The sequence below is a fragment of the Lolium rigidum genome, unplaced genomic scaffold (assembly GCF_022539505.1).
Source record: "Lolium rigidum isolate FL_2022 unplaced genomic scaffold, APGP_CSIRO_Lrig_0.1 contig_34223_1, whole genome shotgun sequence".
NCBI classification, from domain to species: Eukaryota; Viridiplantae; Streptophyta; class Magnoliopsida; order Poales; family Poaceae; genus Lolium; species Lolium rigidum.
The window spans coordinates 61,240-86,721 of record NW_025900264.1 but is presented as its reverse complement, the minus strand read 5'-3'; the positions used below and the strand labels follow the sequence as shown (position 1 = coordinate 86,721).

Genomic DNA, 25,482 nt, shown 5'->3' with positions numbered 1-25,482 from the left:
TGAGATCTTCTTTCTTGATAATTGGGTTTCAGGTGATGTAAATCCACGCATCAAATGTTGATTTGCAGTTGATATTGATAAGGGCACATGCACTGCAATGAGGTACTATGCGATTCTGGCTTAAGTTGATTGATTACATGGTGCAAGGCTGCATGGAGACATGTTTTGTGCAAGGCTATCTGGGCTCCAGAAGTACTCAGAATATGACAAGCAGATTAGAATTTGATGTGAAACCTCGCGGATACTCCTGATGACTTCTTTTTCATAGATACTCGCTGGTACTTCAATTAAATTACTCGGGGAAGTAACTATGGTTAGGGTAGACCGACAGACGTAAGTTCCTACGGCCACCGCCTCCAGAAAGAAAAATCCCTAGCCGTCTCCACTTCAGCCTCCTCCATAGATCGGTTCTCCCTCCTCCGGCCGGCTTCGCCGGCGTCGGGAGGAGTGAGGAACCCGATCTATGCGTGGAGTTTTCAATAAAAGTAGTCTTTTCAGTAGTCTATGTTAGGATTTTGGTCGCCGTTTTCTTGTTGGTTTCCCCGCAATGGAGATGACATCGTCTGCAATAAGTGATCTTCGGCCTTTCGTTCGACGACGAGATCTCCTTCCCGACGTCAATGGTGGTGTTGAAAGATTATAATTATCTAGGTATGGATGTTCAGATCTTGCTTCGCCAGATCGATCTTGGATCTTTTCTCATGGTTGCCGCGAGGAGGATTATCCTCGCAGTTTTTGTCCCGGTTGCTACGTCCTCGACAATGGTGATTCGTACTCTCGGCTCTCCATCAACGTCGACAAGGCAGATCGGTTTTTATTCCCTGATATACTGGTGTTGGTACTCTTGCCGATGTTGATTGACTACTTTAATGGTTGCGCGCGTGCACGCAGCCTTGGCATTGCGGCTCAAATTAAAATTATGGGAGAACCGTCGTTGGTCTTTACAGGTCTATGGTTTGTTATCTATCTTTGGCTGACTCCAGAAAAGTACAAGATTATGGCTTGGAAGAAGAAAGAGTTTGAAGATCTCGAAGATTTGCTAGTATCTTTTAGACTTTATATTGTAATCGCTGGAGACAGCTCGTGTATCTCTACCATGTACTATTTATTATTATGAATATATGTGGTATTGATTGTCAAAAAAAAAAATTACTTGTAGCAGATTTAGGCAATCTGCGACAAGTAATTTGTATCAAAGGGAGTAATATTATTAGACTTGAACTACAAGTAATTCCAATTTCACTGTAGAAATTAAAATCTTAAATCATGAAATTTGCATGCTTATGGGGAAAACTGGCGGCACATTAATAAGAGGTATCAATAGAGCTCATCTAAAAAGTAGCAGTACTACGATAAGGGTAACACACATCCTGATACACATTCCTTTCCAAGGCAGCGGCATCGGTGGGGACCAGTTTGAGGTATGTGGCATGAGAATAGGTCCATCGAGGATCATTCAACTGCGTCTTCCATGTCCGGTAGATCCAGCCACTCATCCCAGGCTCCTCGTAGAGCTGCTGTTGGGCCGTGAAGAACTTCTTGAAGAAGTCCGTGTCATCCGGGCTCACGTCCGACGTCATGCTCCACTCGCCGGTAATGGCGAACGCCTGCCCGTTCACGATGCGATGGTCATTGCAGGCACTCCTCATGAGGCTGTCCCGGTTCCCTTGTCGTTGATGGCGAAGCCAATGTAGTTGTGGTCATCGAACGCAGTGCGCTTGTCGTTGGCGACAGCAGAGTTGTCGCGCGGGTTACCTGAGTCCCATTTCTGGGACATGAATTGCACGTGCAGCTTGTTGCCGTCAGCCACGCCGAGCGACGCTTCGGCATCTCGGACCGCCTTGAGAGCGCCCGGGTAGTACTTCTGGACTAGCCGGGCATCTCCAACCGGGCGACCCATCCCGCGCCCGCGCGTCCGGATGGGTCGAAACGGACAAAATCGCGGCCCAGCGCGCGGACCTATCCCTAAAACGGACGGCCGGGCCGTCCGGGACGACCTAAACCCGGCCCAAATCTTGGACGAGTTTGCGTGGCCGCGGACGCGAAAGGCTGGTCGCTCGCGTCCTCCCCTTGTCCGCCCCTGGCCCGCCTGTCGCGCCTCCCACAACAGAAACACTCCACTCCACTCCCAAAACCTAGAGATGGCCGACGAAGCGACTGCCGCCGCCACCGCCACCACCGCCACCATCGGAGAGGAGGCACTGGTCGCGGCCGTTGCCGCTCCTTCCGTGGAGGCGGCTTCGAGACCGGGCGCTCCGGTGGTCGTGGAGCCCGGGCCGCCGACGAAGAAGGCGAAGCCCGAGCTCACCCCGGAGCGAGAGGGCGATGGAGTCCAAGAGCGGGCGGACCGGCGCCGGGCGCTTGATCAACGGAAGAAGGAGGCCGCCGCCGAGGAGGAGCGGGTGCGGGCGGCGGAGCACCTCCTCCAACTCCAAACACGAGGCGAAGAACACGGTCATGCAAGAGCAGGCGCAGGCCATGCTGTTTTACGGCCACTCTTCGCTCGGCCAGCACATGCTCATCCCCGGCACCGGCACGGCCTCGGGGGGGGGGGGAGCTCGTCCTCATCCGTGACCCTGCCCCTTCCTCCAAGATCAAGCTGGCCCACCTTCTGCCCCGTTTGGGCACGAGTGGGGGCGCATTACAGGCGGCACGCGTACCGATCACGGGATGGGTCACCGGAGGTGGGAGAGTCCATGTCGGGGCCGTCACCTTCGTCCATTGACCTCAACCGTGCGCCGGCGAACTCCAAAGGCCACAAGAACACTGGCAGCAGCTGCCATGGCCGGCGCACGCAACTCTGTTCGACGATTTGTCGGCCGCGCGCGCGCAGTCACCGTCGGCCGTGCAGGCCCCTACGTCTTTCGCGCGGACGATGCCGGCCACCCTGCCATATCCTTCGACACAGCGAGGCTCCCCGGCCACCTCCCGTTGACACACAGGAGGGCACAGCCGCCTGTCCCGGCAGCATAAACATCGAGGAGGAGCCGTTGTTCGTTGAGGGACTCACACAAGCCGCGTGCTGCACAAGCTAGAGCTCGCCGGGTAAGCAAGCGAACCGCCAACTACACGGAGAAGGAGGACAAGATGATCGTCAATGCATGGTTGACCATCGGGCAAGATGCGTTGACAGGTGCCGAGCAGAAGGGGACCGCATTCTGGCGCCGGGTCTATGAATACTTCCATGAACATCGCAAATATGGACAGGAGCCATTTGAGAGCGACCGCAGCGACATATCGATCCAAAAGAGGTGGGGAACAATTCAAACGGAATGCAACAAGTTCCAGGCGGCGTATGAGCACGCGAAGCGGCTCCCCGTTAGTGGCATGGGTATGAAGGACTTGGTATGATTCTTAACCTCAACTTAATCATCCGATATTCGCACATATGTTTATCGTTGTTCTCTCGCTTTGCTCTAGGTGTGGCGAGCTTTGGACTTCTACAAAGCCAACAATGGAGACAAGACCTTTGCCTTCCCTCATTGTTGGAAGGAACTCCAGGGCACCCCCAAGTTCCAGGAGGGGTTTGAGGGGTACATGGCGACCTTGACTGGCAACAACCCCGCCAAAGATGCCATAGTCATTGACCTTGATGGTGGGCAGCCTTGCGGTAGCTCCGGTTCTCGTGCAAGTCGTCCACGCGGCCACAAGTCAACCAAAGCCGACATGAAGCGTGATGCTTCCTCCGTATTATTGTATGGCACTTTGAAGGAGATGCATGCGGATAGAGAGGTGTCCATGGACAAGAGGGATGAGAGGAGGCGCCGGGAGAAAGAAGAGGACAGGAAGAAATTCTTTGATGTCCAGCAGAAGAAGCTTGAGATTGAAGAGGTCAAGGCCCGAGGCCAAAGCTAAAGAACTTGAGCTCAAAGAGAGAGAACTTGAGCTCACGAACACTGGCAAGGGCGAAAGAGGTGGAGATGAAGGCGAAGGAAATTGAGCTCAAAGCAATGGCAAGGGCCAAAGAGATGGAGATGAAGGCGCAGGAAGTTGAGCTCAAACGCCAAGCCGAGGACAACCTCATCATGAACGCCGACTTGACCAACATGAGTGAGGCGAAGAGAGCTTGGTTCTTGAAGATGCAGAAGGAGATCCTCGAGCGCCCAAATTGAGTTAGACAATCTCAATTGTAATTTTTATATTTTTCTCAAACTATGGCACATTTTAATTGATTTATCATGCTACATTTGATGCTATTTTATGCTATTTGCTATATTTTATGTTAGTTATATATTATTCCATGTTTATGAGATATTATTCTAGGTTTAGACATTGTTTTATAAAGTATACGTGGCCGGATGGCCTATTTCCCAAAGAAGTAGGCCAAATGGCCAAATGGAGTGACCGTTGCGTTGGGCGCAGCGTGCGACCCAAACGGACACGCGGACGCGGGGCGCTGTCCGGGTGTCCGTTCGGCCACCCAAACGGCCCAAAACGGACGGCCCAGCGCGTCCGTTTGGGTCGCCCGGTTGGAGATGCCCTGACCGGGGGCAGGGTACCGTCGTTCCGGGTCATGCCCGGAGACAGGCTCGTTGAGAACCTCAATCATGCCGACGGTAGCGTAGGCTGGGTTAGTGTGGATGCGCCTTGTCATCCAAGACATCCACTTCTGGGCGCGATCGAAGTTATAGTCGTTGAAGAAACCGGCCGGCTTGTTGTTTTGGCCGGTGAAGACATCTTGTTGTTGGCCGCTGGGAGCCCCGTGTAGATCCATGATTACATACATGCCGAGATAGGCTGTGCCGACGGTGACCGTCGGCATAGTTCTGGTCGGGGACTGCCCGATCACCGTCGGCATAGACTGGCCGTCGGCGTAGATTGTTGTGCCGACGGTATAACCGTCGGCATAGTATTTCAAAATTTTCAAATTATTTGATGAAAAAATATTCAAATTATGTTTTTTGAAAATTTTTTTTTTTTCAATTTTCTTCTTATTATTTTTAACTTGGTAATCTTTCACAATCACACTTAGAACACCTAATCTTAGGTCAAATTACACTTGTAGTCAAACTTCCCACTTGGTCACCCATCCTCACACTACTCCCACTCTAGCACGCTTAACTTCTTGGTTCTCTTCGGATGAGCTTCCATGAAAGAAATGACACCTTGTTGTTAATACTACCATATCAATCATATTAACCTTTTGACCGTGATGCCACACCTCTATATTTTTGAATTCTAATCAATTACTTAAGTAAACAACAATGAATATATATATATAATAATGTAGAATTTGAAAAACAATTAAATTATTTTTTTGTCTTTTTATTTAATATGAAATAATTAATATCGGTAGATGTGAATTTGGCAAATAATATGTCTAAATTGATCAGAAAAATGAGAGGAATACAAATATGACATCAGTATCATATTTTGAATCTACAAAGTTAATTTATCCAAAAATCATGAGCATTAGATCAAGTAACTCTAGTTTAAATCTAGTTGACTTCATTGAAAATGAGGTGGGAAACGGTCTCGGCATGACATAGTTTGCCGAAATAAGGTCATATTTGGCACGTGTGTGGGCCCTAGGATGGGAAGCAAGACCTCGGATGCGGATTTCTAATCCGATCCACGGGCGACCATCTTTTCATTTTTAGTGTGCCCAAACAGTTTTTATTTGTGAAACAGCTACATGGGACGCATTTTAGGATGACATGAAACCTCCGTGCGATGATAGTAGACCACCTACGCACCACCTATCAAATGACATGTGCATGCATTAGCTTTTTGGGAACCCATGCGGCTTCCGGCGGTGTCCCGCCGAATCCGCTGGAAACTGACCAGATTTGAACTAGGGCTCAACTATTCGTCGCTTGATACGTATCCGACGTATCGATAATTTCTTATGTCCCATGCTACATTATTGATGATATCTATATGTTTTATACACATTATATGTCGTATTTACGCATTTTCCGGCACTAACCTATTAACAAGATGCCGAAGAGCCGATTCTTTGTTTTCACTGTTTTTGGTTTCGGAAATCCTAGTAAGGAAATATTCTCGGAATTGGACGAAATCAACGCCCAGGGTCCTATTTTTGCACGAAGCTTCCAGAAGACCGAGGGGGAAAGGAAGTGGGGCCACGAGGCGCCGCCACACTAGGGCGGCGCGGCCAGGCTTGGGCCCGCGCGGCCCTAGTGTGTGGGGCCCTCGTGTGGCCCCCCGCGTTGCCCTTCCGCCTACTTAAAGTCTTCTTCGCGAAACCCTCTGTACCGAGAGCCACGATACGGAAAACCTTCCAGAGACGCCGCCGCCGCCAATCCCATCTCGGGGGATTCAGGAGATCGCCTCCGGCACCCCGCCGGAGAGGGGAATCATCTCCCGGAGGACTCTTCATCGCCATGATCGCCTCCGGAGTGATGAGTGAGTAGTTCACCCCTGGACTATGGGTCCATAGCAGTAGCTAGATGGTCGTCTTCTCCTAATTGTGCTTCATTGTTGGATCTTGTGAGCTGCCTAACATGATCAAGATCATCTATCCGTAATACTATATGTTGTGTTTGTCGGGATCCGATGGATAGAGAATACTATGTTATGGTGATTATCAATCTATTACCTATGTGTTGTTTATGATCTTGCATGCTCTCCGTTATTAGTAGAGGCTCGGCCAAGTTTTTGCTCTTAACTCCAAGAGGGAGTATTTATGCTCGATAGTGGGTTCATGCCTCCATTAAATGCAGGACGAGTGACGGAAAGTTCTAAGGTTGTGGATGTCTTGTTGCCACTAGGGATAAAACATTGATGCTATGTCTAAGGATGTAGTTGTTGATTACATTACGCACCATACTTAATGCAATTGTCACGTTGCTTGCAACTTAATACTGGAAGGGGTTCGGATGATAACCTCGAAGGTGGACTTTTTAGGCATAGATGCATGCTGGATGGCGGTCTATGTACTTTGTCGTAATGCCCTGATTAAATCTCACTATATTTATCATATCATGTATGTGCATTGTTATGCCATCTCTATTTGTCAATTGCCCAACTGTAATTTGTTCACCCAACATGCTTTAATCTTATGGGAGAGACACCTCTAGTGAACTGTGGATCCCGGTCCTATTCTTTACATCGCATACAATCTCATCGCAATTGTTCTTTACTGTTTTCTTCGCAAACAATCATCTTCCACACAATACGGTTAATCCTTTGTTACAGCAAGCCGGTGAGATTGACAACCTCACTGTTTCGTTGGGGCAAAGTACTTTGGTTGTGTTGTGCAGGTTCCACGTTGGCGCCGGAATCCCTGGTGTTGCGCCGCATCACATTTCGTCACCATCAACCTTCAACGTGCTTCTTGGCTCCTCCTGGTTCGATTAAACCTTGGTTTCTTTCTGAGAAAAACTTGCCACTGTGCGCATCATACCTTCCTCTTGGGGTTCCCAACGGACGTGTACATCTACGCGCATCAAGCTCGTTTTCTGGCGCCGTTGCCGGGGAGATCAAGACACGCTGCAAGGGGAGTCTCCACTTCCCAATCTCTTTACTTTGTTTTTGTCTTGCTTTATTTTATTTACTGCTTTGTTTGCTGCACTTAAATAAAACACAAAAAAATTAGTTGCTAGTTTTACTTTATTTACTGTCTTGCTCTCTATATCAAAAACACAAAAAAAAATTAGTTACTTGCATTTACTTATTTACCTTTTGTTTATTTCATCATGTTTCCTCCTAAGTACACTCTAAAAGACATACCGGTAGGCCGAGGATTTATAATTGGAAGAGATAATATAGAAGATTTTTTCACTCATGTTAGCACCGCTGAAGATTTTGAAGATAGACACTTGGTAGAACTTGCTCCTACTTATGAAATTGTTGTTGCTTCTTTAGTCCACATGCTGGAAACTAAATTTGTTAATCTCAATCCTATAATACAACACATGTTTCTCACACTTGGTGATATGGAGGAAGGAGAGAAGAAAGACTTTGTTTTAGAAACCCTTCTTAAAGAATTTGGTGGTGTAGCAAGAGAGGCTAGAAAAGTCTTTGCTAAATATAAAATGCTTGGTTCTTACACAAATTTTGTTAGTCTCCTTGAAAAGATGGACATGGAGAGAGTAAAGTACACTAATGATATTAATGATGGTGGGGAGGTTAAGACAACAATACCTTGTAAGCTCCTAGGAATGCATGAAGCTCTAGAAAATAACTATGGTTGGCTTGTTCCTGAAAATTTGTTTGATGAGAATAGCAAGCCTAAGAATAATGAAAAAGGAGCCTCCGAAACTTACATAGACGAGATAACATGCATTGTTGAGAAAACTCCCAACACCCCCGGTAATGATGTTGATGCTTCTACTCTTGATGTTACTTGATTTGCACTTTCGCGCCTAGTCGAAAGGCGTTAAAGAAAAGCGCTTATGGGAGACAACCCATGTTTTTTACTACAGTACTTTGTTTTATATTTAAGTCTTGGAAGTTGTTTACTACTGTAGCAACCTCTCCTTATCATGTTTTTGTGCCAAGTAAAGTTTCTATGCTAAAGTTGATGTTATATTTGGGATCGCTACGCAGAAACAGCATTGCTGTCTGTCACGAATTCTGGCATAAGTCTCTGTAAAAAAATTCAAAAAAATCTGCAAATTTACGAGCGTGATCCTCAGATATGTACGCAACTTTCATTAGTTTTGAGTTTTTCCATTTGAGCAAGTCTAGTGCCCCTTTCAGGTTCGTATTTACGGACTGTTCTGTTTTGGACAGATTCTGCCTTTTATTTCGCATTGCCGTATTTGCTATGTTGGATGAATTCCTTTGATCCATTAATGTCCAGTAGCTTTGTGCAATGTCCAGAAGTGTTAAGAATGATTGTGTCACCTCTGAACATGTGAATTTTTAATTATGCACTAACCCTCTAATGAGTTTGCTTGAAGTTTGGTGTGAAGGAAGTTTTCAAGGGTCAAGAGAGGAGTATGATATACTATGATCAAGAGGAGTGAAAGCTCTAAGGTTGGGGATGCCCCCGTGGTTCATCCCTGCATATTTTAAGAAGACTCAAGCGTCTAAGCTTGGGGATGCCCAAGGCATCCCCTTCTTCATCGACAACATCATCAGGTTCCTCCCCTGGAACTATATTTTTATTCAGTCACATCTTATGTACTTTGCTTGGAGCGTCGATTTGTTTTGTTTTTGTTTTTGTTTAAATAAAATGGATCCTAGCATTCTCTGTATGGGAGAGAGACACGCTCCGCTGTTGCATATGGACAAATATGTCCTTAGGCTTTACTCATAATGTTCAAGGCGAAGGTTGAAATTTCTTCGTTAAATTGTTATATGGTTGGAATCGGGATATGCTACATGTAGTAATTCTAAAATGTCTTGGATAATGTGATACTTGGCAATTGTTGTGCTCATGTTTAAGCTCTTGCATCATATACTTTGCACCCATTAATGAAGACATACATAGAGCTTGCTAAAATTTGGTTTGCATATTTGGTCTCTCTAAGGTCTAGATAATTTCTAGTATTGAGTTTTGAACAACAAGGAAGACGGTGTAGAGTCTTATAATGTTTACAATATGTCTTTTATGTGAGTTTTTGCTGCACCGGTTCATCCTTGAGTTTGCTTCAAATAACCTTGCTAGCCTAAACCTTATATCGAGAGGGAATACTTCTCATGCATCCAAAATCCTTGAGCCAACCACTATGCCATTCGTGTCCACCATACCTACCTACTACATGGTATTTCTCCGCCATTCCAAAGTAAATTGCTTGAGTGCTACCTTTAAAATTCCATCATTCGCCTTTGCAATATATAGCTCATGGGACAAAATAGCCTTAAAAACTATCGTGGTATTGAATATGTACTTATGCACTTTATCTCTTATTAAGTTGCTTGTTGTACGATAACCATGCTTCGGGGACGCCATCAACTACTCTTTGTTGAATATCATGTGAGTTGCTATGCATGTCCGTCTTGTCCGAAGTAAGAGAGATCTACCACCTTAATGGTTAGAGCATGCATATTGTTAGAGAAGAACATTGGGCCGCTAACTAAAGCCATGAATCATGGTGGAAGTTTCAGTTTTGGACATATATCCTCAATCTCATATGAGAACACTAATTGTTGCCACATGCTTATGCATTAAAGAGGAGTCCATTATCTGTTGTCCATGTTGTCCCGTATAGATGTCTAAGTTGAGAATAATCAAAAGCGAGAAATCCAAAATGCGAGCTTTCTCCTTAGACCTTTGTACAGCGGCATGGAGGTACCCCTTTGTGACACTTGGTTAAAACATGTGTATTACGATGATCCGGTAGTCCAAGCTAATTAGGACAAGGTGCAGGCACTATTAGTATACTATGCATGAGGCTTGCAACTTGTAAGATATAATTGACATAATACATATGCTTTATTACTACCGTTGACAAAATTGTTTCATGTTTTCAAAATAAAAGCTCTAGCACAAATATAGCAATCGATGCTTTCCTCTTTGAACGACCTTTCTTTTACTTTTATTGTTGGGTCAGTTTACCTATCTCTCTCCATCTCAAGAAGCAAACACTTGTGTGAACTGTGCATTGATTCCTACATACTTGCATATTGCACTTGTTATATTACTTTACATTGACACTATCTATGAGATATACATGTTATAAGTTGAAAGCAACCGCTGAAACTTAATCTTCCTTTGTGTTGCTTCAATACCTTTACTTTGATTTATTGCTTTATGAGTTAACTCTTATGCAAGACTTATTGATGCTTGTCTTGAAGTACTATTCATGAAAAGTCTTTGCTTTATGATTCATTTGTTTACTCATGTCATTACCATTGTTTTGATCGCTGCATTCATTACATATGTTTACAATAGTATGATCAAGGTTATGATGGCATGTCACTCCAGAAATTATCCTTGTTATCGTTACTGCTCGGGACGAGCGTAACTAAGCTTGGGGATGCTGATACGTCTCCGACGTATCGATAATTTCTTATGTTCCATGCTACATTATTGATGATATCTACATGTTTTATACACATTATATGTCGTATTTACGCATTTTCGGCACTAACCTATTAACAAGATGCCGAAGAGCCAGTTGCTGTTTTCTGTTGTTTTTGGTTTCAGAAATCCTAGTAAGGAAATATTCTCGGAATTGGACGAAATCAACGCCCAGGGTCCTATTTTTGCACGAAGCTTCCAGAAGACCGAAGGGGAAAGGAAGTGGGGCCACGAGGCACCGCCATACTAGGGCGGCGCGGCCCAGGCCTTGGCCGCGCGGCCCTAGTGTGTGGGGCCCTCGTGTGGCCCCCCGCGTTGCCCTTCCGCCTACTTAAATCCTCCATCGCGAAACCCCCAGTACCGAGAGCCACGATACGGAAAACCTTACTGAGACGCCGCCGCCGCGAATCCCATCTCGGGGATTCGGAGATCGCCTCCGGCACCCCTGCCGAGAGAGGGAATCATCTCCCGGAGGACTCTTCATCGCCATGATCGCCTCCGGAGTGATGAGTGAGTAGTTCACCCCTGGACTATGGGTCCATAGCAAGTAGCTAGATGGTCGTCTTCTCCTAATTGTGCTTCATTGTTGGATCTTGTGAGCTGCCTAACATGATCAAGATCATCTATCCGTAATACTATATGTTGTGTTTGTCGGGATCCGATGGATAGAGAATACTATGTTATGGTGATTATCAATCTATTACTTATGTGTTGTTTATGATCTTGCATGCTCTCCGTTATTAGTAGAGGCTCGGCCAAGTTTTTGCTCTTAACTCCAAGAGGGAGTATTTATGCTCGATAGTGGGTTCATGCCTCCATTAGATACCGGGACGGTGACGATGAAAGTTCTAAGGTTGTGGATGTGCTCGTTGCCACTAGGGATAAAACATTGATGCTATGTCTAAGGATGTAGTTGTTGATTACATTACGCACCATACTTAATGCAATTGTCCGTTGCTTGCAACTTAATACTCGGAAGGGGTTCGGATGATAACCTCGAAGGTGGACTTTTTAGGCATAGATGCATGCTCGGATGGCGGTTCTATGTACTTTGTCGTAATGCCTCGATTAAATCTCACTATATTTATCATATCATGTATATGCATTGTTATGCCCTTTCTATTTGTCAATTGCCCGACTGTAATTTGTTCACCCAACATGCTTTAATCTTATGGGAGAGACACCTCTAGTGAACTGTGGACCCCGGTCCTATTCTTTACATCGCATACAATCTCATCGCAATACTTGTTTTACTGTTTTCTTCGCAAACAATCATCTTCCACACAATACGGTTAATCCTTTGTTACAGCAAGCCGGTGAGATTGACAACCTCACTGTTTCGTTGGGGCAAAGTACTTTGGTTGTGTTGTGCATGTTCCACGTTGGCGCCGGAATCCCTAGTGTTGCGCCGCATCACATTTCGCCACCATCAACCTTCAACGTGCTTCTTGGCTCCTCCTGGTTCGATTAAACCTTGGTTTCTTTCTGAGGGAAAACTTGCTGCTGTGCGCATCATACCTTCCTCTTGGGGTTCCCAACGAACGTGTGAGTTACACGCCATCACGGCGGCGCCACCACTGGTAGAACTGGCGGCGGCGGTGAGGCTCTTCTTCTTCACCATTGCGAGATCTAGGGAAGATTGGAAAAGCAGTGGCGGCGGCGCAGCAGTAGCGACAGGAGGAAGAAGAAGAAGGGCGAGAAGATGTTACGGAAAATGTGAGAGAAGGATGGAGATTTTCGTCCTTTGGAGATTTTAAGAAAGGGAGAACTTGAGGGCTGTGTGGACGCGTGTCATTGCTATCAGTTCATCAAGTGGATCCTTGCCATTAGAGATTGCGTAAATCGAGGAGACGCCTCGGTAACTGAGCGAGAGGTGAGGATGTTGCTTAAAAACAAGGATAGACAGAGAAAAAACAGGCCCAGCGGGTCGCATCTTGTCAGTCAAAGTTAAAATATCGGTAAAAGCGTCATCAATGACATCATGGAGGAAATCGAAAGCAATCGAAGGGAAATAGATAATCTTTGGATGTTCAGGCTTGAGTCTGCACTCGATCGTAAGGCGCTCGTGTCCAGACTCGGGGGCTGCTCCCATCGGGAGCGCTGACGCGCACCCGATAAAAAGAAGACGCGCACTCGAAAGAATGAGGACTCAAAGATATATTTAAAGAGAAGGATGGAATGTTCGGCTCGAGTCTGCACCCGATCGTAAAGCGTTCGTGTCCAGACTCGGGGGCTACTCCCATCGGGAGCACTGGCCGTGCACCCGATAAAACTTTTTTGCACTCCAGGATCATGCCCGGGGACTTGATTCTGTGTAGGATAACGTTGTTTTGCCATCGGCAGTTAACCAACAAAAGTTGGGCATGTTACTCGTTATCCCTTGCATGAGGAAATGTATCGGATGACTTATGAAGACTTGCAGAAAAACTTCGGCAGAGCAAAAATATTCGAGTGGTACAACTTTAGTCTACGCACGGATTGCAAGCATCCGTACCTAGACTCGGGGACTACTCTCATCGGGAGCGCTGACGCGCACCCGACAGAAGAAGAACAAGAACAATCAAGAAAAAGGACATTAGAAGAAGCCATGCTTTAGTCTCTAACCGAACTATCTTCGGCTAGACACTCGGGGGCTACTTACGTGGGCACTACCCTTCGGGTAACCGACGTTGCCCTATCCTATATTCCCTAGTTGGGGGCCCATGAAGGCACTTGGAGGCAAGGCGGCCCATCCGGGTGGAGCATTAGAAGATTCCTTGACAAGCAAGACAAAGAAGCGGCCGAACAAGGAGAGATTAGATTTAAAATTATTGTAAACCTAGTCGTACTCGGTTAGACCTCTTAAGACCTGGCCTCCTATATAAAGGCCAGGAGAGGGGCTGCCGAGGGGATACAATCAATCTGAACGAACTTAGCCAGCAGAAGCTTAGAACTAGATCATCATAGCGTTTAGCCATCTCGACGAGATCTCAGCCGAACTATTCGGCACCCCATTGTAACCTATTTTCATCATAATCAAGAACAGACAAGCAGGACGTAAGGGTTTTATCTCATCGAGGGCCCCGAACCTGGGTAAATCGCTCTCCCCGTTTGTCTGTGAACCGATGTCTCGTGTCAGCTTGCAGGATTCCATCAATCCTAAGCCCCTATCGGAGGACATTGCCGAGGAGCACCCTCGACACCCGGGCTACCAAACACACCCTTAGTGTATAAATCCAAAGAACTATCAATCAAAAACCAGAATGTCTACTATAAATGATGAAATAGAGGACAAAATTACTTGGAAAAAGTATTTGCATTTCCAAATTCTAAATTACATCATCCAACACAAAGGCTCATTAACATACGAGGTAAAAAACTAAACTTAATTTTCAAGTGAACCTAGTATAATGGTTAATATGATATTACTTAAGTAGATATATTTTAAACAATACTTTTTAGTATCTTTGAATTTTTTCTAAATGGATAATACTGAATCTCCAGTTGATGTTCTTCCTAATATCCGTGATAGTGCTTTTCTTTTGAGAATAAACTTGTCATAACATACTCATATTTGATAAACAAATATTTCAAATGACGCTTGAAAATTTGCCTAACGCATTGAAGTATACAAACTATATACATACCCTGCACAAACACTAGCCACAATTTCATGAGATTTGGCGGACATAAGTTTCAAAAAAAAAAAAGATTTGGCGGACATAATTTTCAAAAAAACAATGAGATGAAACATACTGATGGAAGGAGGTAAATCTGCAGAATTACAGACTTGATTTAGGGCGGGTCACCAACGATGGGGTCGTCGAGGGCTGCTTCTTGCGCCTTGTGATCGATCGAGTCGAACTGCCTGTGTGTACGAGAGGATCAGAGGAACTAATCGATAGAAAAAAAGGAACAGGTGAATCGATCCGTCTGTTGACTTAAGTGGAGACTGGAGAGGCTTGTTTGTACTGGACGAGCCTCAAGGGTTCTGGGCGCCGCCGGACTCGGACATGCGGGAGTGGCCAGAGGATCGAAAAGATAAACCTGATGCACTACTGCCGGCCTACCCTGATGCACAGTTCCTATTTTGACGCCAAGAACGACTAAAGTTTTGTATGCACCCGTATACCTGTGCATCAGGGTTCATTCATGATTCATTGAGCTCCGCCCCTGTATGCTACTCATGACTAACCCGAATCACGACCCAAATCAAATGACGTAAGACTTGACTGAGCACGCAAATCAAACGCCCCTGTATGCTCATTGTATTATCTTTACAGAGCGCGGAGGAGAACCGTGCAACATCTTAAGATGGAGAAGCTGAGGCAAATTAGGCCTAGGAGCCTCGCCAATGATTGCCGGTAACACCATGCACCTCGATGCCACAACCATTAGTTCAAAGCCAGCCTCTATCACCAAACATAACCATTTGTCGAGAGCCAAGATCCTCAAGCTTCTGCACAGAGTTGCCAAATCATTAAACCCCTCCTGGACATTAAAGATCTCAAATGGTTCTTCAACAATTTCAAATTTGAAAAGCTTCTTTCAGCTGATGCAACAACCATGTGCATAGAAAATATATAAGATCCGGTAAGCAAAGCAAATAGTAGGATAACAATCCGCTTCTTCCACAAACTGAGAAAACTCCATAGCAAACATTGGTCTAGCTGGTGCACAACACCTAACTCAGAAGCCAGTTTATTTAACTCGGCATAGGAACCAGATGAACCATCTCGGTATTGATAGAAAATTTGTGCAAATTTAGTGCATCAGTCTATTAGTTGAGAACCACCCAATTCTTCAAGGCTATTAAACTCTTCAAGAGCCTTCATGTACTTGAATGATTGATGTGCTTCAAACATGTGTGTCAATGATGTAATTGCAATATCGACCATAAGTAGTCAATTTTAAAATTATCCTCTGCTTGCAAGATTGCTTCCTCGCATTGAGTTTCATCAGATTGCTTTGTCCTACAAACGCGATGCCTCTATTAGGAATGATTGCTCTGCACACAATCCAGATGCAATTTCCTTTGCAGTTCTCAAACTAGAAGCAAACCCATATTTTTATAGATGTTAAAGTAAGTATGTATACCTTATATTTGTTGTATTGTAGACTCAATGCAAATGGATGGTGATTGTAACTTCTTGCTCGCCATGTTTACAGAAAAGAGAATGCCATGCCAAACTACCATACAAAATAAAAATTTAAAGCTACTATATAAGAACTTTTTTTTGCATCACTCCTAACCTTGAGTTCGATATCACCATCTTCACTTAACTCAAGAAGAGCACAAGTTAGCCGAGGAGCTTGAAATCTAATGGCTTTAGCCTTTTTATTTGACTCTCCCAATTAGTGTTGGACATAGACTTCATAGTTAAATTTTCCATGTGATCAAGCAAAAAGAAGTCATATTTAAGTACAGCAAGCAAATAAAACATAGATCCGTTGCACAACTCCAAAAAAAGAGAAACAACTTTACCACAAGATTTTGCCATATCAAGTGTGAGATTAAGACTGTGGCAATCACATGAATGACATATCCAAAGCTCTTGACTTTATACAAAGGTTTAAAATAGTGTGCTATTTCTGCGTTAAGAGTGCGTAATAGCTTATTTAGAGAGTCAATGCTACATTTTAGTAATTTTGCTCACAATGGCTCTATTTTTGATATAACATTTTATATGCCTATATCTGGCTAAAACTCCATAAAGTTGGCCTGCTATTTTGTGGATCCAATTGGCCCAATGGCCCGAGTTTTCCTCCATGAGAAAAATACAGGTTCCTTTTTTGTGGTGATCAATTGCAATCTATTGGTTCCTCTTCTTAATCAGAAGATATTGTGACTAATCCTGATGATTCTTAATAAATAATTTCTTCTATGTTGTTGCCTCGTGGAATGTTGATGTTAGGCTTCTAAAAAAGTGGAGAACTTTTCTTTTCCGTGGTTATGTATAGTTCTTTCATTTGGACTTTTTTTTTGAAATCCTTTACTTTTAGGCTATATCTAGTTTTTTTAAAACGCTATTTGGACTATAGCACGATATTAGCACGATATATCGTTTATAACGTTTGGATGAGTCCACTGCTATTTATTTTTGCACTCTATTTCAAACCTTGATTTATACTCCCTCTGTTCACAATTACTCTGCGTTCTGGGTTTGTTCAAAGTCAAACTTTGCAACGTTGACCAAATATTTATGATAAAATATCAACATGTCTGATATAAAACCTATTGTATTAGAATCGTCATAAAGTATATGTTCATCATATATATATTTGGTGTAATGGATACTGATATTTTTACTATAATTTTTGGTTAAACTTTGACTTTGACTAAACTCTAAACACGAAGTAAATAAAAACCGAGGGAGTACGAAGCAACATCTTTTGCACTGACTTGTTTTTTATTCAATATTAGATCCATTAACATAGCATTGGACCTTAATGACCTCAATTCGAAAACCATATGAATTGATGAATCAAGGTATACACTAAAAAGCCTTTTGAGATGCATCATTCACCACCAACAAACCAAGAAAACTCATTTGGGCATCCGACGTATTAACACGTCGAACCAACAAACTCATTTTCTCTTGTGACTTGCATATGGGGTACAATCAAGGATAACAGATAAATATTTGTCCACTTTAACTACCTTGGTAATAGTGTTTGTAATGCTAGATGCCTTAAGAGAAATCAACTCATTCTGCATTATATATCTAAGATAATGATACCGAATGTCTTTGTTATGAATCTGTCTGAGGTGGTCTTGCATTACCAAATCAAACTCAAAAACCATCTCAACACATAAAAATAAATTACCATCAAGATCATTGTAAATTTGATGACTGGATCCTCTAAATGTCAAACCGTGTTTACCGAGGAATTTGACAATAGAAACTATTCTTAGTAAAACTTACCTTATGCAATCCCTTCTCCTATGTGATCTCGTGCTGGCAACGCTTATCAATTGTTCCATGTATAATGGGGGGAAAAAATATCCCTCGTCGTATCCTCCGATCGTGTAGACACCTCCATAAAAAGGTCTCGATGTTCCACTCGTTGAAGAGGTGACCATGAACGTAGAGTAGCCGTGCACTGGTATATGACTTGCATGAGATTAGAAGATACATTGTTAAAAACCTTATCATTTCTACATAGCCATAGCGACCAAATAACGGCAATCGCTCCCATCCTAATAAGACGCTTAAACCTAGTATCCACACCATTGAGCCAGTTGCCGAAAATATTCGCAACACTATGTGGTGGGTATAAGGTAGAACCTATCTGGATGGCTGACCATATAGATCTAGCTAATTTACACTGGAAGAATAAGTGTTTTATAGTCTCATCATGATGAAAAAAGCTAGACACAATTCTTACTTCCGTATCAATTGTGTTTAGCAAGGTTATCTTTGGTGAGGATGACTCCTCGACGAAGATACCACGTAAACACTTTTGCTTTGAGTGGTATCTTCATCTTCCAAATTTTTGAATTATTATGAACATGAATCTTTGGATGGATTAGCACATTGTATATAGAAGCCACCGAGAATGAACCACTATCAGTAAGATTCCAGCGGAATTCATCTAACCCATGCGACAGATGTACCGACTATAGTCGCTGTAGCAATTGATTCCATGAATCCTGCCTGGGTCTAATGAGGCTTCTTCTGAACGCCACATTCGGTGGGAAAGTTTCCAACACCCTAGCGATAGTATCGCCCTTGTGACACACAATATTGTACAATGCCGGATATTGTTCTCGAAGTGTGGCATTACCTAGCCATTTATCCTCCCAGAAACGAATCTTTGACCCATCCCTAATAGAGAAAGTTCCATATGGAAAGAAGAATCTCTTCGTTGCCCTAAGACCAGCCCAATCCCCAAGCTTCCAATATACCTGGGATAATGCCTTTGAGCCAATATACTTCCTCCTTATAAGTGTTTGCCAAATGCCATCCTCGGTTAGTAGCTTGAACAACCATTTACCAAGTAGGGCCCTATTCTTAACCTGGAGGTCTTGAATGCCAAGACCACCATGCTCTTTAGGGTGGCACAACACATTCCATCTAGCCAGATGGTATTTACGCTTTTTCACTATCCCCTTGCTAGAAGAATCTTGATCGGACATAATCCAATCATTTTAAGACTCCTTTAGGTAGCTGGAAGAAAGATATCATATACAGTACCATATTGCTTAGTACTGCATTGATAAGAACTAATCTTCCGCCTAGGGATAGTAATTTGCCTTTCCAACTATATAAACGAATTTGTAATCTTTCCTCCACCAATTTCCACTCCGCATTGGTCAGTCTCCGATAATGAATTGGGATTCCCAAGTAGTTGATAGGAAATTGGCCTTGTCCGCAGCCAAATAAATCAGCACACAGAGCAACATGATCTTGGGCCTCGCAAAAACAAAACAACTCACTCTTATGGAAATTAATTTTCAGACCCGATAATTGCTCGAACGCTGAAAGAAATAATTTCAGGTTTCTAGCCTTTTCGATGCCATGTTCCATAAAAAGAATTGTGTCGTTGGCATATTGAAGAATGGACAATACGCCGTCCACCAGATGGGGAACAACTCCTTCAATTTGACCTTCAGACTTTGCATGTTCAATCATAATAGCGAGCATATCTGCCACTATGTTAAATAGCTAATCACCTTGTCTTAGTCCCTTCTTGGTTTGAAAGTATTTACCAACATCGTCATTGACTTTAATGGCAACACTTCCCACCCGAGACAAAACTATGAATTAGAGGGCGGCACTCTTCAGAAAAACCTTTCATTCTGAGGGTTTGTTGCAAGAAATACCACTTCACCTTATCATAGGCCTTGTCGAAGTCAATCTTTAATAAAACCCCATTCAACTTCTTCCGATGTAGTTCGTGAAATGTTTCATGAAGGACCACCAACCCATCCAGGATGTTACGCCCTTGCATAAAAGCAGTTTGTGAAGGTCGGACTACATGGTCAGCCACCGTGTTCAGCCTAATTGTGGCAACTTAGTGAAAAAATTAAAGCTAACATTGAGGAGGCAGATAGGTCGATATTGTTGAATCATTTCTGCTTCATTAACCTTAGGCAGTAAAATAATCTCACCAAAGTTTAGGCGAAACAACTCTACTTGTCTAGCATGAAGATCAGCGGACAAATCTAGAAGATCAGACTTGATGACATCCCAAAAAGCCAAATAAAACTCATCAGGGAAGCCATCAGGACCGGGGCTTTGTTGTGTTCCATTTGGAAAACCGCCTTTCTTATTTCGTCCTCTGAATAAGGGGCAGTAAGAAAGTTATTTTCCTCATCGGAAACTTGGGGAACATCATCTGTTCTAGACTCATCCAGAGAGAAGTTTCCTTCCACTCGTGCGCCGAACAGACCTTTATAGCATATTGTGCCAATGAGCGCGGTTCCGAGGGGTGCAAAGCCGCCCCATGGTCGACACTGCCGCTTCTTCGGCCTCACGTCCATGATCTCCTTCGCCGCGAGGATTGTGGTCATTTCCTCAATGTCGTCGTCAAGCCGCTAAGGACAGTACTGCACTTGGATGAAGATTGTCTTCTGGCGCGCAGATAAAAGCGTGTGAAAATTCCAGCTCACATTCTCCCAGCCGTACGCACAGGAGCGCGAGATCTAGCAGGCAAAGACGACCAGTCAGTCGGTGGCGAGTACCGAAGCGTATCGAAACCCAGGAACAGTGGCTGGGGAAAGAACAAGGAAAAACAAACAAACTAGGGCACACACACACGGGTACCAAAAAAACGCAAGGGGAAAAACGTCTTGGAAGAGATGAAAAAAGCTAGCGAGATCGCCTCATGGCTTTATCTTTCCTCCCCTTTTTTGTGCCTCACTCCCCGACTGCTCCTCCTTTCTTTGTTCCTCTGCTGCCTGAAGAACGGCCAGTGGGAGCACCAGGAGTTCATCAGTAGTGCACTGTTCCAAACAATGTATCCTTTTCAGCAGACGTGCTTAATTCCATAATTTAGTGAGGAAATAGGCACGAAAATGTGCCGCAGCTCATGTAATATCTATCAAGTTGTGCTAGTCCAAAATGTTGCAGCGGATGTTCCATCTTGTTTCGAAATCCCAAGTTATTTTCTTCACAAGTTTGAGCAGCCGGTCACTCACTCACATGCTCAAATTCTGGCACTGCAGCACACACTTTTTCCCCGAAGGGTATTGCTTGTGTGCATGGCATGGCTTGCCCTCCTTGGGTTTTGCTGGAGCAGCGATAAAAAGCAGAGACACTGACCATCCTAAGATTCCTCCCTCCTCTGCACTCGCTTTATTCTCTTCCACCCTCACACGTATTTGAAGCTTACTCGCACACAGGCAAACGACTCACTCAGATTTTTCTTTTTTCATTCACGGTTACTCTTTCACTCTTCTTGCCCCCTTCTTCAGTCACTTGGCATGCTCTCTTCTCCCCTTCCTCTTCTTTGCTGTGCAGGCTAGCAAGCAGTAGGAGTGGCATTGATCGAATTTGTTTTCAGCATTAGTGTTATCCAGCCTCTGTCCTTCCACCTGAGAGAATCCGCATTTTGTTCTCATCCTCATCAATCCTCACTTTCTCTCTCTCTCCCTCTCTTCTTTCCATCAAATCACAATCTTTGTTTGTAGACAGTGTGAAGCCAAACAGTGGCCGCATTGTCTCCACCCCTTCTTCCTTGGCCCCTCTGCTTGCTGCCCAGCCCATTTTCGCAGCAGCAGCAGCAGCTTCGACCCTGGGCTCTTCTTCTGCATGAGTGTTGTGTTCCCCTGACCTCAGGAAACAATGAGAGATGGCTGCAACTCAACCAAGAAGAGCAAGGTATCTCCTCTCCTCCCATTCCTAGCTCTGTCTCCCTCGCTGCCCGTGCTCTGTTTCCTCCTGCCTAAATGTGCTTGCATCTTGTAGCTGTCGTGGTCCAAGAGCTTGGTGCGCAAGTGGTTCAACATCAGGAGCAAGGCCCACGACTTCCACGCCGACGACGCCGCTGCGGCCGGCCACAGAGGCGGTGGCGGCGACGACGAAGAGTGGAGGGGCAGCAGCTTCACCAGGAGGGAGCCGAGCACGGCCAAGAAGAGCAGGACCGAGAGGCCGTCCAGGAGGAGCCGCGAGCACTCCAGGCGGGGCAAGATCGACCTCGACGCCGCCGAGGCCACCGTCACCATGGACTACAGGTTCGTCGGCACCGCCGCCGCTCTGCATCTGTATCAATGCTGGTTGGTGATTGACTGACTGATCCCACATTCTTGCCCGAGTGTAATTCTCTCCCCTTGTCTGTTCTTGGAAAAAAAAACATCAGGATCTTTGTTGCTACGTGGAATGTGGGTGGCCGATCCCCTCCGAGCGGCATGGGCCTCGAGGACTGGCTCCACGCCGCGCCGCCAGCCGACATCTATGTCCTCGGGTATGTTGATTTCCCCTGTCTTCTCCTAAACCTGGATTCATCCACGTCTGATGGGGTTTCGATGCCGCCGCCGGCAAGGTTCCAAGAGATCGTGCCGCTGAACGCCGGGAACGTGCTGGGGACGGAGGACAACGGGCCGGCGAGGAAGTGGGTGTCGCTGATCAGGAGGACGCTGAACACCCTCCCGGGCGCCAGCGCCAGCGGCAGCTTCCGGACGCCGTCGCCGGCGCCGCCGGACCCGGTGGCGGAGGTGGACGACGACTTCGAGGGGCTGTCGAGGCACCAGAGCAACAACGCGGCCTTCTTCCAGCGCCGGTCGTTCCACAGCCGGAGCCTGAGGATGGAGGGCGACATCCTCGCCCCGCAGCCCAGGCTGGAGCGCCGGTACAGCGTCTGCGACCGCGCAATCTACGGCTCCCGCCGGCCCAGCGACTACGAGGCGCACTGCCGGTGGGGTGGGTCGTCGGACGACGACAATAACACCGGGGAGTCGCCGAGCACGGTGTACTCGCCAATGTCGTACGGGTACGGCCACGCGCCGTCTTTGGACGACAGCCATAAACCAGCTTCTGGTCACACAAGGTACGCGCGCTTCAGGTTTCAGGTTATTCATGTACTCCGTACTTTTGTTTGTTGAGCTAAAGTACAGTATGGTTTAAGGAGATACTAGTGAATAATCTGTGTGGCAACCTGATGTTCAGATATTGCCTGGTTGCGAGCAAGCAAATGGTGGGATTATTTCTGATGATTTGGGCTCGGAAGGACATAAGGGATGACATAAGAAATCTCAAGGTTTCTTGTGTTGGCAGAGGATTGATGGGTTACCTAGGAAATAAGGTTGGTCACTGTTCTAATGCTCTGTGGTTCTTTATTATTTATTTTTGTAATGCTTTACCTTGTCTGAATTGGTCACAAACAAGAAGCATTGTTAGCTTAGGTATTGAACAGGAAAGTATTTATTTTCCAGGGTTCGATTTCGATTAGCATGACATTGCACCAAACAAGCTTCTGCTTCGTCTGCAGCCACCTGACATCAGGGCAGAAGGAAGGCGATGAGATGCGCCGCAATTCTGATGTGCTTGAGATCCTTAGGAAGACCAGGTTCCCAATGGTTTATGGGCAGTACGAACGATCGCCGGAAACTATCTTAGAGCATGAGTAAGCAAAGAACCTTAAAATGGTCTCATAAAGCTTGTTTCATGTGCATTTGGTGTAATGTTGGGGCCCTTAACCTGCCTTTCCTTTCAGTCGTATCATCTGGCTCGGGGACCTAAATTACCGAATTGCGCTTTCCTATCGGTCAGTGAAGGCCCTGGTGGAGATGCGCAATTGGAAAGCATTGCTGGAGAAAGATCAGGTGAGAGCTTGAAAACCTTCTTGAACACAATTTGTGTATATGTGTGTACCGTTGGGGGGGCCTGGAAAGCTGTAAAATTGTTATGTCACAGGCAATCAATGCTTTTGTCTTGTCATTGTGTTACTTTAACATGTTACTCCAAGATTACTAATAGGTCAGCAAAAGCCGAAGATCCCTGGCTGTTCTCGTTATGAAAATGATTACATAACATTGTAGTATGATCTCACTGACAAGTAAATTCTACGCTTCCAGCTAAGGATCGAACAAAGAGGCGGGCGAGTGTTTGTCGGGTGGAATGAGGGGAGAATATACTTCCCGCCGACATACAAATACTCGAACAATTCTGACAAGTATGCTGGGGATGACATGAACCAGAAGGAGAAGAGGAGAACTCCTGCATGGTATGTTGCACTCTCATTTTTTCGATAAAGGGCGCTTTATTACTCAAAAAGTTTTGTAGCAATACACCCAGCCTATGCATAACTAGGATGCACACAGCCGTTCAAAGAACCAAGAGTTGAACAAAACAATAAAAACAGGTGCCGGTCACAGGCTAAGCCTCATTTGCTTCAATTCGCCTATTGTGTTGCCACCCATGTTGCACTCTCATGCGCAATATTTGCCGGATTCTGTACAGTTAAGTAATTTTAGTAATTGTGCCGTGCAGGTGTGATCGCATTTTGTGGTATGGAAGGGGTCTTGGTCAAATGTCATATGTTCGTGGCGAATCTCGGTTTTCAGATCATCGGCCGGTCTACAGCGTCTTTAGTGCAGAAGTGGAGTCGATCAATCATAGCAGAATTCAGAAAATGAGCTGTTCAAGCTCTCAGTTGGACATCGGGGAACTACTGCCTTACTCATATGGATATACCGACATCAATCCGTATGGATACACTGATCTGAATTTCTACTGAAAGGGTTCAAGAACATTGGCATCCTCCAAATGTTCAGTCCTGTAACTAGTAATGAAAAGGTATCGTTTGGATAGTGAATTCATTTTACAGTTAAACGTATGTGCTTAAAAATACTAATAGTTTTTCGGTGACAGGCTAAATTGGTGAAGGAGAGTGCACTCGCCAGGACCTATCGGACATAAGTTAAGCTTCTTAAAATTGATCACTGGCATTGGTATGTGTTGATCAATGCAGTTGATTTGCAAAGCACATCAGAGCTTACTGAATTTATCAAAACCAGACTAGCACATTGGACATCTTCAGAAATGCAACAAATGCTTGGCTAGTTCACAGGACAGGTAACTGAGACAAGGTACAACTATGATCCATATGGTATACAATATAAACATTTGTGGTGATCCATATGGTATACAATAAAGATCTGATGAGCCATTGCTACAACTGCAGGTGAGGACGACGTTCTCAGAACTCTGAACAAAGTGATACACTGCAGCTGCAGCTGGTGGCCATTGCGACTCAAATTATTTCACTGAATTCAAAGATAGTAGCAAGGAACCCAGATGACACACACCGAATGGTCTGTTTCTATATCAGATAGTACGATGATCCAATCATAAGTCCAGAAGATTTTGGCAACCCCAGCAAAGATACAACTACTGACTACATCGGAAAGCGTGCACCAGATCTTTTTTCCCTTCTTCATATATCTGTACATTGTATGGCAACATTTTTTTTCCTTTCTCCCTGTTTTCGGACAGCAAACGACAAGTAGTAGTAGTCCTTTGCACAGTTTTACCTCTCTGTGTGCAGTTCAAAAGCTAGGGGGAAATGGGGGCCATGAATGCCTGCATTTCTCGCATATCATCTCCATGGATGGAAAAGGGTGC

The 25,482-nt window shown here is 44.9% G+C and overlaps 1 protein-coding gene and 1 pseudogene across 1 annotated transcript; one reads left to right on the top strand and one right to left on the bottom strand.

The window, feature by feature from the left end:
- Nucleotides 1-1,331: 1,331 nt before the first annotated feature.
- LOC124681132 lies at nt 1,332-20,432 on the bottom strand (annotated as a pseudogene).
- A 1,227-nt stretch (nt 20,433-21,659) lies between these two features.
- On the top strand, nt 21,660-24,797 carry LOC124681131 (type I inositol polyphosphate 5-phosphatase 4-like). The gene is made up of 10 exons (XM_047216083.1): nt 21,660-21,741; nt 21,829-22,094; nt 22,220-22,324; nt 22,403-22,906; nt 23,026-23,161; nt 23,292-23,482; nt 23,573-23,681; nt 23,934-24,082; nt 24,349-24,654; nt 24,730-24,797. Exons 1-9 carry the CDS (start codon nt 21,706-21,708, stop codon nt 24,593-24,595), a joined length of 1,743 nt encoding a protein of 580 aa, XP_047072039.1. The 5' UTR covers nt 21,660-21,705; the 3' UTR covers nt 24,596-24,654; nt 24,730-24,797.
- The last annotated feature ends 685 nt before the right edge of the window (nt 24,798-25,482 follow it).

Bases quoted from the DNA above. Each gene is read 5' to 3' on its own strand.
- LOC124681131 (XM_047216083.1), top strand. From the start codon at position 21,706: ATGAGAGATGGCTGCAACTCAACCAAGAAGAGCAAG. The intron at 21,742-21,828 runs GTATCTCCTCTC...TGCATCTTGTAG, and splicing joins ACTCAACCAAGAAGAGCAAG to CTGTCGTGGTCCAAGAGCTT. The intron at 24,083-24,348 runs GTATGTTGCACT...TGTGCCGTGCAG, and splicing joins AAGAGGAGAACTCCTGCATG to GTGTGATCGCATTTTGTGGT.